The sequence below is a fragment of the Chiloscyllium plagiosum genome, chromosome 33 (assembly GCF_004010195.1).
Source record: "Chiloscyllium plagiosum isolate BGI_BamShark_2017 chromosome 33, ASM401019v2, whole genome shotgun sequence".
Lineage (NCBI taxonomy): Eukaryota > Metazoa > Chordata > Chondrichthyes > Orectolobiformes > Hemiscylliidae > Chiloscyllium > Chiloscyllium plagiosum.
Window position 1 is genome coordinate 1,241,494 of NC_057742.1, and position 16,179 is coordinate 1,257,672.

At 47.3% G+C, this 16,179-nt stretch overlaps 1 protein-coding gene across 1 annotated transcript in view; it reads right to left on the reverse strand.

Annotated features, from left to right (window-relative positions):
* LOC122539706 (tensin-4-like) overlaps positions 1 to 16,179 on the reverse strand; it is a 36,243-nt gene that overhangs the window by 13,261 nt on the left and 6,803 nt on the right. The window contains exons 2-7 of the mRNA XM_043674712.1: positions 10,971 to 11,696; positions 8,523 to 8,665; positions 8,029 to 8,149; positions 3,271 to 3,640; positions 1,906 to 2,399; positions 1,332 to 1,418 (exon numbers count right to left, since the gene is read on the reverse strand). Coding sequence (XP_043530647.1) covers positions 1,332 to 1,418; positions 1,906 to 2,399; positions 3,271 to 3,640; positions 8,029 to 8,149; positions 8,523 to 8,665; positions 10,971 to 11,592 — 1,837 coding nt within the window. The 5' untranslated portion in view covers positions 11,593 to 11,696. The remainder of the gene's footprint in view (positions 1 to 1,331; positions 1,419 to 1,905; positions 2,400 to 3,270; positions 3,641 to 8,028; positions 8,150 to 8,522; positions 8,666 to 10,970; positions 11,697 to 16,179) is intronic.

Genomic DNA, 16,179 nt, shown 5'->3' on the forward strand with positions numbered 1-16,179 from the left:
TTTGTAAATTAGCACAGACACAACGATATAAGATAGGAACAAGAGTAGGCCATTCGTCCCTTCAGCCTGTTCAATAAGGTCATGGCTGATCGGATTACTCCACGTTCTCACATTGGATAGAAAACCCTCTTGGCTTATCAACAATTAAGCATCTGCTTTCAAAACATTCAGATACTCAACTCCCAGTGCCTTCAGAGAAGATAGTTCCAAAGGCTCACAGCTCTCTGGGAGAAAATAAATTCTCCTAATCCTGGTCTTAACTAATGTTTAAACAGTGCCTCCTCATTCCAGAATCACCAACGAGATGAAACATTCTCTCCACATCCACCTGGTCAATGCCCCTCTGGATCTCCTATGTTTCAGTCGATTTGCCTGAACCTCTACAAAACCCCAGTGAATATAACCCAGCCTCACCGTTCCTGCTACAACCCACCATTCCAGGAACTGAGAGATGAAACTCGCAGTATCCTCTCCAAACAGACTGAATTCATTAAACTAAAACAAAAGGATTGAACTCTGCAGCTGTCCTGAATGATGGTATGTTCTTATTCATTCATGGGACATGGGTATCTCTGGCTGACTCCACCATTTATTGCCTGTCCCTAGTTGCCCCTTGGGAAGGTGAGGATGAGCTGCCTTCTTGAACCACTGCAGTCTATATGCTGTAGGTAGACCCACAATGCCCTGAGGGAGAGAATTCCAGCAACAGTGAAGGAACGGCGATATATTTCCAAGTCATGATGGTGAGGGGCTTGGAGGGGAACTTCCACGTTGTGGTGTTCCTAAGTATCTGCTGTCCCTTGTCCTTCTAGATGGAAGTGGTCGTGGGTTTGGTGAATTTCTGCAGGGCATCTTGTAGATGGTACACACTGCTGCTACTGAGTGTCGGTGTTGGGAATGGTTCCAATCACGTGGACTGCTTTGTCCTGGATGGTGTCAAGCTTCTTGATGTTGTTGGAGCTGTACCCATCCAGGCAAGTGGGGAGGATTCTCTCACACTCCGGACTTGTACTTTGGAAATGTGGACAGTCTCCGGGAGTCAGAAAAAAAAGAGGATGATGATGTCCAGGTCTTTTATCTGGATGGACACAGACAGCTTCAGTATCTGAGGTTTGTGAATAGTGCTGTTTGAGCAGTACACGTTCTTAGTGAGGCACTGCCAGAGTTGGTAATCTCAATGATGAATGTGCAGAGTGACTACAGCATTGGTGCTGCATCCTACATTATGCTGAGCTGTTCAGAGACTTTAAATAAGTGTATCTGATGTGGTTCACCATGGGATTATATCTGGGCTGATTGTCACAATAATTGCAGGGAGAGTGTGACCTTACCTTGATATCGGCTGATGTTTGGTTTGTACCAATATTTGGATGTATCTTGTACAAATTTAACTGTAGGCTGTGTCTCACACTGGAGATCTGGAAGAAAAGATTAAGAATATTTGAGAAGACAGGTAGAGAATTCCACAGGTTTACCACCCTCTGCGTAAAAAGATCTTCTCATCTCAGTGCTACCCTGGATTGGAGACTGTACCCCTGGGTATAGACTTCCCCCATCCCCTCTCAGGAGTATCCTTGCTGTCTGTCCAGCCCTGTCAGAGTTTTATAGCTCCATCACAGCCCCCTCTCATTCCTTCCTTAAAAACAAATAAATTCAAGTGAATTGTACAGCAGCAAAGGGTGTAAATGGAACAGGTTTTAAAGGAGAGTTTTGAGGATAGAAAGGGTTGTAGCAAGGATTGGGAGGTGATCCACAGGAGACCAGAGGGAAGAGGAGAATGTTCAAACAGGATATAGAACAAGAGAAGATCACCACTCAGGGATTTCTGAAATGATTAATTTGGGAATGTTGAGTTAGTGGAGGCCAATAAGAAGCAACAAGTGAGTGGCACTATGAGGGGCTTACCTTTGAGGGATGGGGTGCTCGAAGCCTTTGCAAATGGAAGGTTGGAACAAGAATTGAGGGGAAGGCTGGGAGTACTTGAAGAGCTGGATTGACGCCTCTCATTTTTCAATTTGTGAATGTCTCGCTCCAAGTATTGTGTGCTCCCGTTCACCAGTAGGATGGGGATATCTGTCCATGAACTGGCAGCAGATGGTGGGCAGCTATTGGAGTGATCTTTAACGTGGGCCATGACTGGTCTATCCAGGGTGCTGCCAGAGGCTGCTTGTTGACCAGTATGGTCTCCTTTCCCCCGGGAGCGTGGCACAGTCCGATAGTCCGCTGGGTGCCCAGGAGCCTGGTGAAGATGTTGGTCACTAAGAGAGCTCTTGTATGAGGAGGGTGAAGCTGTGTAAGGGCTAGTCAGGTTCACAAAGGATCCACTTGATCCATACGTGCTTCCAGTAGATCTAAAAATCCGTCCAGCTCCTCCATCATCACTCAGCAGAGACTGGGAGCTAAGGGAAGGAACATTTGCATTTTTTAGCACCTTCACAGGTTAAATACCTTCCAAAGCACTTTACACACAATAACTTGTTAAATAGTCACCACAGAGACCCAGCAGTTATTTTACCCACAGTACAATCCCACAAGCACCAATATGAAAATGACCAGGTGGTGAGGGGAGGAGGGTTCTTTATCTGATGTGGGACACAAACATTCCCCACGATCCTGAAGGTTCAATTTATTGTTTTTGTGTGCGGGTGGCACGGTGGCACAGTGGTTAGCACTGCTGCCTCGCAGCACCAGAGATCCGGGTTCAATTCTCGCCTCAGGCAATCGTCTGTGTGGTGTTTGCACCTTCTCCCCGTGTCTGCGTGGGTTTCCTCTGGGTGCTCCTGTTTCCTCCCACAGTCACAAAGATGTGCGGGTCAGGTGAATTGGCCATGTTAAATTGCCCATAATGTTAGGTGAAGGGGTAAAGGTTGGGGAATGGGTCTGGGTGGGTTGCTGTTTGGAGGGTCGGTGTGGACTTGGTGGGCCGAAGGGCCTGTTTCCACACTAAGTAATCTAATCATAACTGGGAACATTTATAACAATATGATATCTCATCCAAAAGGATGACCCTCCAACTGTGCAGCGCTCCCTCAATGTTGCTCTGGGAGTGAGTCTGGATCACGGGTTTAAGTCTCTGGAGTGAAACCTGGTCCCACACCAACTGCAGAGTCGGGAGAGAGCTAGTGCCTGAGCCACAGATGATGCACAACAAGAGGGTCAGAGCTAATGAAGAAAATATCAATCCAAATCCATTCTTTGATTTGAGAGTTACTCCAACAGAGGTGAATTTTCATTAGAATTGCACATTGTTAACAATTGCAGAGAGAGTACCTTCCCAGTGTGTCCCAGGCTGGAGAGGCTGACAGCAAGGAGATGGCACTGTCAGTGTGACTGGTATGGTCAGTCTGGAGCGTATGTTCCGAACCTGCTGAGGTTGACAGATAGGGAGTTGCTGCAGCTGCTCTGCGGGTGCTGGTGTGTAACGGTGAGGCAGCGTATTGTTCGTGTGCACTTGGCAAGGAGCTCGCACTGGCAGGGGTGTAGTTGCTGGAAGCTGGCACAGGGATAGGGCAAGAGCCCTGCTGTGGGGAGATGGAGACTGGAGCAGAACACACTATCCCCTGTCGCTGCTTTGAACTCACTGTAGTCCCCTGTGATGACTGTCCAGTCTGACCGGGAAAGGTGTTCACACTTTGGAAACCTGAGAGAAAAGGAAGTGAAAGGAGTTATTTTGATCTTTGTTCAGAATCTTTCATATATTTCTCAGAATCAGCAGGTTCTTTGCTTTTTAAGTGACGGGGTAATATCCATGAAACCTGTTCATTTGGCCATCTCTCTATTTGCATCTTACATCCTAATTACTCTTCTTGGTATTTTATTGGCTGCCCAAGAGTAGACTTCCCCAGGATTGGAGTCAGAGACATTAGGGGAATCTGCCAGGGTACACTGCTAGGCAAGAGTGGGTACTGCAGATGCAGGAAATCAGAGTCTAGATTAGAGTGTTGCTGGAAAATCACAGCAGGTCAGGCAGCATCCGAGGAGCAGGAAAATCGACGTTTCGGGCAAAAGCCCTTCATCAGGCTGCACTGCTGCCTACGCACTCAGTGTTGGTACATAGAATCACAGGATCCTTCCAGTGTGGAAACAGGCCATTCAGCCCAACAAGGGTTGCACGGTGGATCATTGGTTAGCACTGCTGTCTCACAGCACCAGGGACCCAGGTTCGATTCCAGCCTTGGGTGACTATGTGTGGAGTTTGCACATTCTCCCCGTGTCTGCGTGGGGCTTCCTCCCCGTGCTCCAGTTTCCTCCCACAGTCACAAAGATGTGTAGGTCAGGTGAATTGGCCGTGGGAAATTGTCCCATAGTGTTAGGTGCATTACTCAGCAGTAAATACAGGGCAGGGGGATGGGTCTGGATGGGTTGCTCTTTGAAGGGTTTGTGTGGACTTGTTGGGCAGAAGGGCCTGTTTCCATACTGTAGGGAATCAAATCTCTATACCTACAGAAAGAAAGAGTCCACACTGACCCTTCAGAGAATAACCCACACAAACCCACTCCACCACCCTATTATCCTATATTTATCCCTGAGCACTATGGGGCTCCAGTTTCCTCCCACAGTCACAAAGATGTGTAGGTCAGGTGAATTGGCCATGGGAAATTGTCCCATAGTGTTAGGTGCATTACTCAGCAGTAAATACAGGGCAGGGGGGTGGGTCTGGATGGGTTGCTCTTTGAAGGGTTTGTGTGGACTTGTTGGGCAAAAAGGCCTGTTTCCACACTGTAGGGAATCAAATCTCTATACCTACAGAAAGACTGACCCTTCAGAGAATAACCCACACAAACCCACTCCACCACCCTATTATCCTATATTTATCCCAAACCCACTCCACCACCCTATTATCCTATATTTATCCCTGAGCACTATGGGTAATGTAGCATGGCCAATCCACCCTAACCTACACATCCCTGAGCACTATGGGGTAATGTAGCACGGCCAATCCACCCTAACCTACACGTCTTTGGATTGTGGGAGGAAACTGGAGCACCCGGAGGAAACCCACGCAGACAGTTATCCGAGGCTGGAATCAAACCCGGGTCTCTGGCGCTGTGAGGCAGCAGTGCTAACCACTGAGCCAACATGCACCCCACCCCCCCCCCCCCATGGCTAGATACAACCCCATTTAACTAAAACCAGCAGACAGTGATCAAGCTCTCTGTGAACAGAAAGGATTTAAGATCAGATCTAGGTCAGTGAGAAATTCATCTCAAGACTCCAACTGGGTCATTTCAATGAATCTCCTGTTGAAGACTTTATAATTTTGGATAATGGAATGCAAATTTGGAAAGGCACAGGTCAGGAGTGTGATGGAATCCTCCCCACTTGCCTGGATGGGGGCAGCCCCAACAACACTCAAGAAGCTTGACACCATCCAGGACACAGCAGCCGCTTGATTGGCACCACATCCACAAACACCCACTGCCTCCAACACCGCGCTCAGTAGCAGCAGTGTGTACCATCTACAAGATGCCCTGCAGAAATTCACCAAAGACCCTCAGACAGCACCTTCCAAACCCACAACCACTTCCATCTTGAAGGACAAGGGCAGCAGATACATGGGAGCACCACTCCCTGCAAGTTCCCCTCCCAGCCACTCACCATCCTGTTTTGGAAGTATATTGCCGTTCCTTCACTGTCATTGGGTCAAAATCCTCCCTCAGGGCATCGTGGATCAACCTACAGCCCACGAACCACAGCGGTTCAAGGCAGCTCACCACCTCTTCCTCGAGGGGCAACTAGGGACGGGCAATAAATACTGGGCCCAGACTGTAACACCCACATTCCACGTGTAATTTAAGAAAATACCAAGGAAGGTAATTAAAGAGGGTTGATAAAATATCTTTTACAATATTGACCAAAGTCAAAATCCCCTCAACGTGCAAACATCCCATAATAACCATTAAATTCCTTCCCATCCTAGAGCCCCCTGAATCCCTCAAACCTGCCACAGTGTGGCCACATTAACCCAGTTCGTTGCACAGCCCTGGGAACGGATCGGTTAAATTCCTCCCTGGTGCTCACACACACCCTACAGGATTTGGAGGAAATTTCTCAACAACTGCAGCTGCTTTCTGCTTCAGGTCTCCTCGTGACTCTTCCCTTTCCCTTTGGTTTTTGTCCTCATTTAGCATCAGCCCCCAGCCCCGTTCGTGAGCATCGGACTGCTCCATGCCAGAATCCTGGGGCAGGAACACACAGGTTCTGGGGATTAGGGCATGTTTGGAATGAGATTCATGATCCAAGTGGGTGAGGCAGCTTTTAAACTTGTTCAAACACACAGAGCTGGAGTTTCTGTCTTTAAGCAGTTGTTAAAACAACAAGAGTGGTGTCAATAATTCTTATCCTGCATTTGGTAATCTCTCTGGGATTGATATTCTGCTGGTCACCAGGGAATAGTGGATTTCCCAGCTACTGGAGTCCTTGACAGTAAGAACTCAGAGCCCAAAGCTGGACTGAGCCACTCCTGCCCTGAGTCATGTTCAGATTAATCAGGATCAGTTTCTCCAGGTCAGTACAGGGGAGTGGCCAGCTGCCGACAGCCTACTGAATGCTGTCAGTCTTTTAAACACGTCCACACTGAGTGATATCACTGACTCATCAAGATTAAGACACAAACGTCAATTCTGATTAGAAGTGGCTTTGTTTATAACATGATTGCCCAGGTTGCTAGGATCTCAGCTTTTCCTGCTGCAGATATTTATAATGAAGCCACTGCATGTCAAGGCCACGTTTCCTATTTCCTTTGTTTTTGGTTTGTTAACTACTTTAACTCAGGGAGTCAATGCAAACAGATGGCTGCAGCTTTAAAAGCCATGTCCCACTGGGGTGTGTTGTGCACAATGTTGTGTTTTCATGGAACAAGGAGAGCAGAAGATCACAGAGGGTCACTGAGTCATTGGTCCCCAATTGAAGGACAACTGCTTGACAACAATGTTGTGATTTGCCCCTGACCAAGTGACCATGACTCCTGTGGGGCCAGTGCGGCAAAGGGTAAATAACCTGCAAATCGCTGACTCTCTCTCTCTGTCCAGTATCTCCACCCAAGAGCCAGAGAGAAGCTCCAGGAACAGCTTCCACTCACTGTTCTATACAAACCCCCCCCACTGTAGGAGGAATAAAACACCTTCAAAAGAGAGAATGCAAGGATATACTCTCAACTAGTGAATGAAAGAGAGCATTGGTGTGCAAACAGCATTGTGTTAACAACAAAAAGGAATTGGGGGAAAAGAAGAGAAAGAAAGCAACTCAAATTCTGTGCTCTGGACGAGAGCTACTGACCTGTGCTCCCTGATCATTTTAATTCGTGTCTGTCTTTGTGTGACAGTCTGTTTGTGAAGGAGTGGGAGAGGGCTGAGTTTAGGAAGGGATAGGGTTTAAGTTGTAGAGTGATGTTAGCTTTAATCAATGGCAATGAGGAAATATTAAAGACCATTTGCTTGTGGAACAGTTATTTTCTTGTTAAGTACAGAAACCTGGTGAACACCTGCCTTTAATCAAAGTTTATCAGGAATGTTAGATAGTTTGACTAAACCTTTTCACATTTTGTCATAACTCAAGGAATAGTGGGGCTTTATTTCCAGAGCATTGCTCCAGTAAGTTGTAACAAATATGGTCCCGTTATATCCGAAAGTGCCGCACTGTCGGAGGGTCAGCGCACTGACGGAGCGCCACACTGTCGGAACAAACATTGAACCAAGGTCCTACTTATCCCTTTGGGTAGAGTTTGAAGATCAGATCCCTCTTTTCAGATTCAATGTGTCACCCAAAGAGAAACTCTTTCAGTAATTGTTCAGAAGATAAAAGCAACATAGGTGTACCTGTCCCAGTTGTGGAAGGCGGGTGGTTTATCTCAGGAGTCTGTTCAAAGATGATGTTGATATTATTATTCAGGAATTTGATCTCAGGATCTATGTCTCTGAGGTTTCTGTTGGGGCTGTGTAGTCAGTGTTAGCAGATCTTGGCTGGTGAAGAGACCTTGTTGGAAATTCCTGACCAAATTTACAAACCCCACACAATGCTATATCTTACCAAGAGAGGAGTTACAGTGTGGTGACCCAGTAGAACCAGAGAAAGCTGGGGGAGCAGGCAGAGAGCAGGGGGCGGACCGCAGCTGTCCACCATCAAACCTGTTGTATCCAAAAGAGTTGGGCTGCAGAGAGAACACATTAGTTACAGGCAACAATTCGAGTTATCTAAGAGTATGAGCATGTGTTTGAAGACAGTCAGCTCTTGAAGTCTCGTTCACAGAATGTCTGTCAGAGGAAGCTCTGCAGTGTCTGATAGACTGAACCCACTGAGTCCTTACTGTGAATACAGTCCATGCATCAAGCAGTGTGTGTCTGGTAATTAACCCTCAGATCTAATCAGAGAATTGGCTTATAAGTGGACAATCTGAGAAAATAAATCTGACATTTATTGTTAGACTCAGCAGTGTCAAAGAGTCACGCTGTGTTGAGTGTGAACAGACACATACAGACACGCCCACCGACAGACAGTATATTAAAGCTGCTGTATATTCCTACCAGCCGACGGTTTTGCGGATTGGTCGAAGTGCCAGTGGTTTGAATCCCCAGTGAATTGGATTGGTGATCGTCATTGATTGATGTGCTGCTGTGCAGAGAGTTGCTTATTCTTCCCGAATCCCATTCATCATAAATCAGAATTCCTGGGGGAAGAGAGAGTGGAACAAGTTAAATACTATCAGCCTATGGAAATAAGTTGATGGAGGAAGAGACCCTGGTGCAATGGGTCTCGAAGATGGTGAATGGAATCGGTTTGGGAGTAGGTATGGGACCTGGATTGCGATGGGGATCAAGACAGAGACTGGGATTGATACAGGGAAAAGGTATAGGCATGAAACAGAGGACAGGGTCATGGATTGATATAGAGACAGGCTTTGGAATGGGGTTGAGTTCGAGATTGGGAAAGGAATAGGACTGGTATTGGAATTGGGATTGGGACAGAGATTGGGACAAGGTTTGGAATAGAGACTTTAACAGGGTTAGGAATTCGGATTAGGAGACAGATTTTGAGAGGAATTGGGAGAGATTGGAACGGTGTCTAGTTCTGGTTGCCTTGTTGGATGAAGAATATGATTAAGATGGAGAGGGTTCAGAAGAGATTTACCAGGAATATTGCTGGGAATGGAGGGTTTGAGTTATAAGAGGAGACTGGGACCTTTCTCATTGGAGAGGAGGAGGTTGAGCAGTGACCTTATAAAGGTTTTTAAAATCATGAGAGGCATAGATGAGGTGAATGGCAGGTGTCTTTTCCCTAGGATGGGGGATTTCAAGATTAGGGGGCATATTTTTAAGGTGAGAGGAGAAAGATTTATAAAAGACATAAGGGGCAATTTTTTTTTTAAAACACAGAGTGCTTCCTGTGTGGAATGAACTTCCAGAGGAAGTGGTGGATGTGGGCGCAGTTACAGTGTTTAAAAGACATTTAGATAAGGGCATGAATGGGAAAGGTTTGGAGGGATACTGGCCAAGTGCAGGTGTGTGAAGATAGTTTGGGATTATGGTCAACGTGGATTGGTTGGACTAAAGGGTCTATTTCCGTGCTGTATGACTCTAGGACTCAGATTACATCGATCGAGCAGGCCTGTGTTTATCAGCTGGTATTAAATGCTGCTGATAGGCTTGCAGACTGTCAGAGCAAACGCTGTTCTCTCCATGAGCTGCACCCTAACTATATTTGCACTGGAGGGACAGGAAATTATTACAAAACAAAGTCAACCATTCAATAACACGTGACGGACTCTGAGCCAAAGCAGCTTAAAACAGAGCGTGTTCCTGCTCGCATTGAGTCAGATTGTGAGGTTTGAACATTCTCCAGCAATTTCCCCACTCTGCCCACTCTCTGGTGCTGAGTGGCCAACCACCTCCTCAACCCCATGGCCATCCTCATGTGGAACTGTATCCCACCCACCCCAGCAGTTCCTCAATGCCCCTCCCAATGGCACACATTCACCCAGTGTCCAGGAAGATCCCATAATATCCTGATCCTTGCCTGATCATTCCTACCACCTCCCACCCTGAGCAAGCCAATGAGCACAGAAATGGAGTCTCTGACCTTCGCACTGACCCAGTGAGTCCAACCACTGCACAGTCTGGAAATCGGAAATGTCAGAGACTGAAGAACAGTCACATTCAACTCAAAACGTTAACTCCTGCTTCTTGCTCCACAATGCAGCCAGGGCTGCTGAATGTTTACAGAACTTTGTTTTAATTCAATAAATCAGGAACAGGATGCTGATTGGCTCAGTGCCACAAGATCCCACCTCACTCTCACTGGCCAACTCTAGTAGAATTGTCCAGAAATATACACTTGGGATGGCATTCCTAGAGGATTGCTCAAAGGAAGGCAATTCAGGGAAGGTTTCCGAAACTCATGTCTCATGAGGAGTAGTTGGGCTTGTATCCATTGGAGTTCTGAAGAGGAAGAGGCAACTTGATTAAAATGTACTATTAAGGGGCAGAATGACCCACTGTGCTCCTCAGTGGATGGACTATGGTGAAGGAGACCAGTCAGCCCATTGAACTTGTGCTGGTCCACTCAAAGGGTCATCCAACTCCATTCCTCCTCCTATATTGCAAAATCTCAGCAAAATGCTTCTATTGGCCTATCTTTTGCCTGACACCACCCTAACCAATCAGCATCCACTGGACCCAGCAGCAGAATTCAACCCTCAAACAGCCAGAGCGTGACCCTTAACCTGTGATCCCTATCCCAAGCATGACCCTCAGCCCATGAGTGACCCATAGCCAGTATCCCAGCACAGGGTTCAGTTGGAGATTGAACATATCCCAGTCCCGTGTGGGAAAAGCATCAGGAAATTCTGAAGCAGCTGGAGAGAGGGAGGCTGAGTGCTGGGGGTTTTGTAAGCTCGGTCATTGTGGGGAGACTCCATCTGTCTCTCAGTGTGACTTGTGTTTGTACAGCTAACCATGGTAACCGGCAATCTCTACCTGGATGATGTCCATCCAATGGAGCCTCCTCATTGGCCCTGTCCAGAAACCTGCTGTTGCCACTCACGAAGCCATTTCCTTGGTCACGGGTGCTGATTGGCTGAAAGGTGGGATCCAGCTCTAAAATCAGGTTGTTAAGATTTTCAATGGTTGCGTCTAAGGTTGGTGATAATGGATCATTTCCAGCACAGTTTGATTTTGATGTTTCAGAGCTGCTCCGGGCCTGCTGGGAGGGTTTTGGCACCTCCTGGGGATCAGGGTGTGGTTTTACTCGAGTTGCCGTGATCCGCCGACATCCATCATGGATTGGAGGTTTCTGGTTGGTGACGGAGTTCACCATGAAGGTTTGGGATCTTCCCTGCCCTGGTTCAGGCTTGTCCTGTAACGGGCAGCTGGGGTACGGAGGGGAGATCTCCCGACAAACCCACCTCACAGGAGGGCATTGGGATCCTCTAGAAATACGCTCTGGGTCTGGGTAGGAGGCTTTTGATTGGCTGCGATTGACTGAGGACCCACTCAGGATGATGGTCTCCACCCGAGGGGACGTACACGAGCTCTGGCTCCTGTTCACGTGGACGGTGTGTCTGGACATGGCGTCAGAGAGGAAGCCTCTGTCTTTCATCAGGGCCTGAAGATCTCACTCGGGCGGAGGTTGGAAGCAGTTCTCGGGTTTGTCCTCCTGGTTACTGGTAATGGTTTAAATCGGTCAGGGATCTGTCCTCAAACCTGAAAAAAAATCATACACCATTATTAAATTGAAATCAATGATAAATATGGCCAAAACACACATGTTAAACAGAAGCTTTTTGAAGGAGTTGTAATGATCTGTAGGAACAACATGGGGGTGGAGAAGGTGACAAGACAGGGAGGGTGTGTTAGGGCTGGAGGGGGTTACAGAGATAGGGAGGGTGTGTTGGCCCTGGAAGTATTTACAGAGATATAGGTTACAGCAGAACTCCTTGCCTCTGACCTGCTCTTTTAGCCACTATATTTATATGGAGAGTTCAGCTCAGTTTCAGAACTAGGGTAACGCCCAGGACATTGATTGTGGGGGATTCAGTGATGGGAATGGTCTTGAATATCAAGGAGCAACGGTTAGTTTCTCTCTTGTTAGAGATGGTCATTGTCTTGTACTCGTGTGACACAAATGTCACTTGTCAGTCCAAACCGGATACTACTGGTTCAGGTCTTGCTGCATTTGGTGATGGACTACTTCAGTATCTGAAGAGTCATGAATCAGACTGACACTGTGCAACCAACAATCATCCCACTTCTGACCTTACTATAGAAAGGAGGTCATTGATGAAGCAGTTAAAATGGCAGGGTCTAGGATACCACTGAGACACTCCTGCAGAGGAGGCTGCTAAAGTATCGGAATTCCATTTACGTGACTGCATATAAAAAAATTGTTAACTGTCTCTGACAACATTTTCACAATCTAGATTTTTCTTTAAATACAAAGACAGACTGGCACCATCCCACTTCTTCCACAAATTTGTACATACATTGCCCTAACAGGACCTGCAAAATATTGAACTCTCACTACAGGCCCCCTCTGCAGAACTGCAACAGCTCCTGCAGTGGGATTTGAACCCATAACCTCGTAGGTCAGGGTGTGACTGGGGGCTACAACTGAGACACAACCATCAGCAAATCAAAACTCTCTGGTCAGTCAGCTGGAAAGCAAGGCCAGGTTTATCAAATGGTCAGTCAAGTCTCTGCAAGAACACAACTAGTACAGCAACCTCTAATGGAATAGTAAAGTTAGCAATGGGCTGAATGGTCTGCTCCTGTTCTGACAGTAGACAGAGATGATGCAAATGGCTGAGGTAAGTCTCTCCGGAACTTGTCATTGAGTTATTCTGAGTGCTTGAGTGGCAGAATGCCAGTTAAATGCCTCCTGAACACCCACATCCAGCTCTCTGGACATTTCCAGCAGGGATAGCGCAGATACACAGGGTCCAGGCAGTGGGTGGGGAAGGGAAATACAGACAAATCTGGCTAGACCTTCAGCACCGACTGTGGTGACGACACGGACTCAGGAAATTATGTTCACCACAAATATTGCATACACACACACGGATAGAAACACAGACAGAAACACGGACACACGGACTGGTGTGTCGGAGGCTGGGGAGGGAGCCAGATAGTGAGATCATTGCTAGGATTCTCAGCGCGCTGACTAGCAAAAGGTGCAAGGAGTGGCTGTGCGGTGGTAATATTAACTTGGAATCACAGAACTACTGAGAGTCAGAATAATTTGAAGATCTTATTTGTTTAAAAAAGACAGTCCCAGAATCACAATGTTACAGCCTGTCATGCTGTACTGGCTCATCAAACAGGCATCATTACCCAGGGCCTTTCTCACCCCATTACCCTGCACACCATTTCCATCAAGTAACCATCCAGTGCCCCTTGTAATGCCCCTTGTAATGCCTCAATTGAACCTGCGCCACCCCCCCCCCCCACCATTCCCAGGCTGTGCAGTGCAGACCCTAGGAGCTGCTGCTGACAAAAGTTTCTCTCAAACTCCACGCGCCCCCCCTTGCTTCTTTCACAAATCACTTTAACTCTGTTCCCTCATCTCCCTTTTACAATCAGGAATAGCTACTTCCTATCACATTTGTGAATTAGAGATCGAGAGAGGGAATGATTTAGAGAGGACCAGAGGGCTAACATCTTCCCTCAGAAGGTGCTGCATGTATAGAACAAGCTGCCAGAGAAAGTGGCACCTGGATGGGGACATGAATAGGAAGGGTTTAAAAGAGCTATGGGCCAAATGCGACTGATCAGACCGGGATGTCTGCTCAGTGTGGATAAGTTGTACCAAAGGGGGTGTGTTTGTGCTGTCTGACTCTATCTTGCCCATTCACGATTTTGAAAACGTTTATCAGGTCTCCTCAGCCCTCAGCGACAACAATCCCACTTCTTTCATTTCTCTTAATCACTGACGTTTCTCATTCTGGTAAATCATTTCTGCGCTCTCTCCAATACATTCACATCTTTCCTATAACAGCCCAGTAGCATGGTCCCTCAAACCCCAGGGAAATGTTGCTTTATGAGGAACAACTGAGCAGCTGGAGTCTACACTCACTGCAGTTCAGAAGTGGGGGAGGGTGTGATCTTACTGTAACAGGTTAGAGTCTGAGGAGGGACACTACAGAGTCTGCCCATGGGGTTATCTAGCAGTAGGGGTCACAGTTTAGAAATAAGACTGAGTGATCCAATTGCTTTTCTAAGAGAGCTGGGAGTTTGTGGAACCACTCCCTCGGACAGTTAGACAAATGTTTGACTGATGCTAGAGTCGAGGGTTATGGGAAAGTGAAGTGGAGCCCACATCAGACAAGCCATGGTCTTATCGAGCAGTGCAGCAGGTTTGATTGATTTCACGTTGGACGGAAACTGTTCAGAGCAAAAGGATGAATACACTGTTCAGCTTGTTGGATCTTCATCGTTTAGATAACAGGCTAGCTGTCTCTTCATTTAACTGACCTTTCTCATTCTGTAGCTCTCTGTAACCCCCCTCCACAACAGGAACTCATCCATCTCTTCTCTGACATTTTCAATTGGTCTTCAACTTTAGCAACATTTTTGGGGCAATAAGCTCCAGATTTCCCCGTTGTGTGAGTGCTCTCCCAATGCACCGACTCCTCCCTGGCCCACCAGAGGGGACAGTTGCTGTGTCACAACATGGCCTGGTTTGGAGGGTATCGGCTGTGAGGAGTGATTGGACTAACTTGGGTTTATTTTCACTTGAAGGTTGGAGGCTGAGGGCAACCTGATAGAAGTCTAGAAAATGATGAGAGACATGGAGTAGAACAAATAGTCAGATTCTCCCCTCACCTGCCAAGAGGGTAGAAATAACAATTACAAAGTATAAGGGAGAAGGGGAAAGTTTAAGGGAGATGAGAGAGATCAGTTTTATTAATGCAGAGGATGGTAAGTGCCTGGAATACCTTGCCAAACGAGGTAGGGGTACAGGTGGATACAATAGCAACATTTCAGCTGCATCTTCACTGATACACGAACAATCAGGGAATAGAGGGATCCGGACAGCATAGAGGCAAAAGGCTTTTAGTTTAGAAAGGTATCAGGCTTTGCTGCTGTCTGGATGGGCCAAATGGCCAGTACTGTTCTTTCTTTATCAACCCTATCAAATCCTTTTTCTTAAACAATTCAGTTCCACCACTCCTGCATCTTGTATCCTTCTGTATTGAGATCCTGGTTCAGAGAATGGATCCCATCTGGGCCAGCACAACTCATTGCCCAAGTACATCTCCTTTCAACGCTGTCTGAAAGTGTCCTAACAGCCTGTGGGTGAGATCAGGTTGGAGCTGTGAAGCCCCCTACAGTCAAACAGCTCAATAAATATCAGAGGTTTACAGAGAAAGGCTGATCATATGGGCAGTGGCCCTAGGGGACTGGCAGCACCATGTCCAGAACACACAGAAACACACCCAGTGACTAACACAGCTGGAGGGCCCATACCCAGTTCCAGACCCTCCAAGAGAAAGGCAGCTCTTCTCTGGTACACCATTTCACAAATATTATCCCTGTTTCCTAATCACACTGACCTCACCCATTCAACTCCCTTCACTTCCCATATGCTGCCTGAACAGAATCTCAAAGCTGTTTCCTGTGGCCGCCCCCAATTGCCCCTGCTGGGCATCCTGCTGGTTAGAGGGTTCGCAGTAGGTTGAAATCTTTGAGGAGAAAGTGAGGTCTGCAGATGCTGGAGATCAGAGCTGGAAATGTGTTGCTGGAAAAGCGCAGCAGGTCAGGCAGCATCCAGGGAACAGGAGAATCGACGTTTCGGGCATAAGCCCTTCTTCAGGAATGAGGAAAGTTTGTCCAGCAGGCTAAGATAAAAGGTAGGGAGGAGGGACTTGGGGGAAGGGCGTCGGAAATGTGATAGGTGGAAAGAGGTCAAGGTGAGGGTGATAGGTCAGACTGGGGTGGGGGCGGAGAGGTCAGGAAGAAGATCGCAGGTTAGGAAGGCAGTGCTGAATTCGATGGATTTGACAGTCAAATCCATCGAATTCAGCACCGCCTTCCTAACCTGAGATCTTCTTCCCGACCTCTCCGCCCCCACCCCAGTCTGACCTATCACCCTCACCTTGACCTCTTTCCACCTATCACATCTCCGACGCCCCTCCCCCAAGTCCCTCCTCCCTAACTTTTATCTTAGCCTGCTGGACAAACTTTCCAC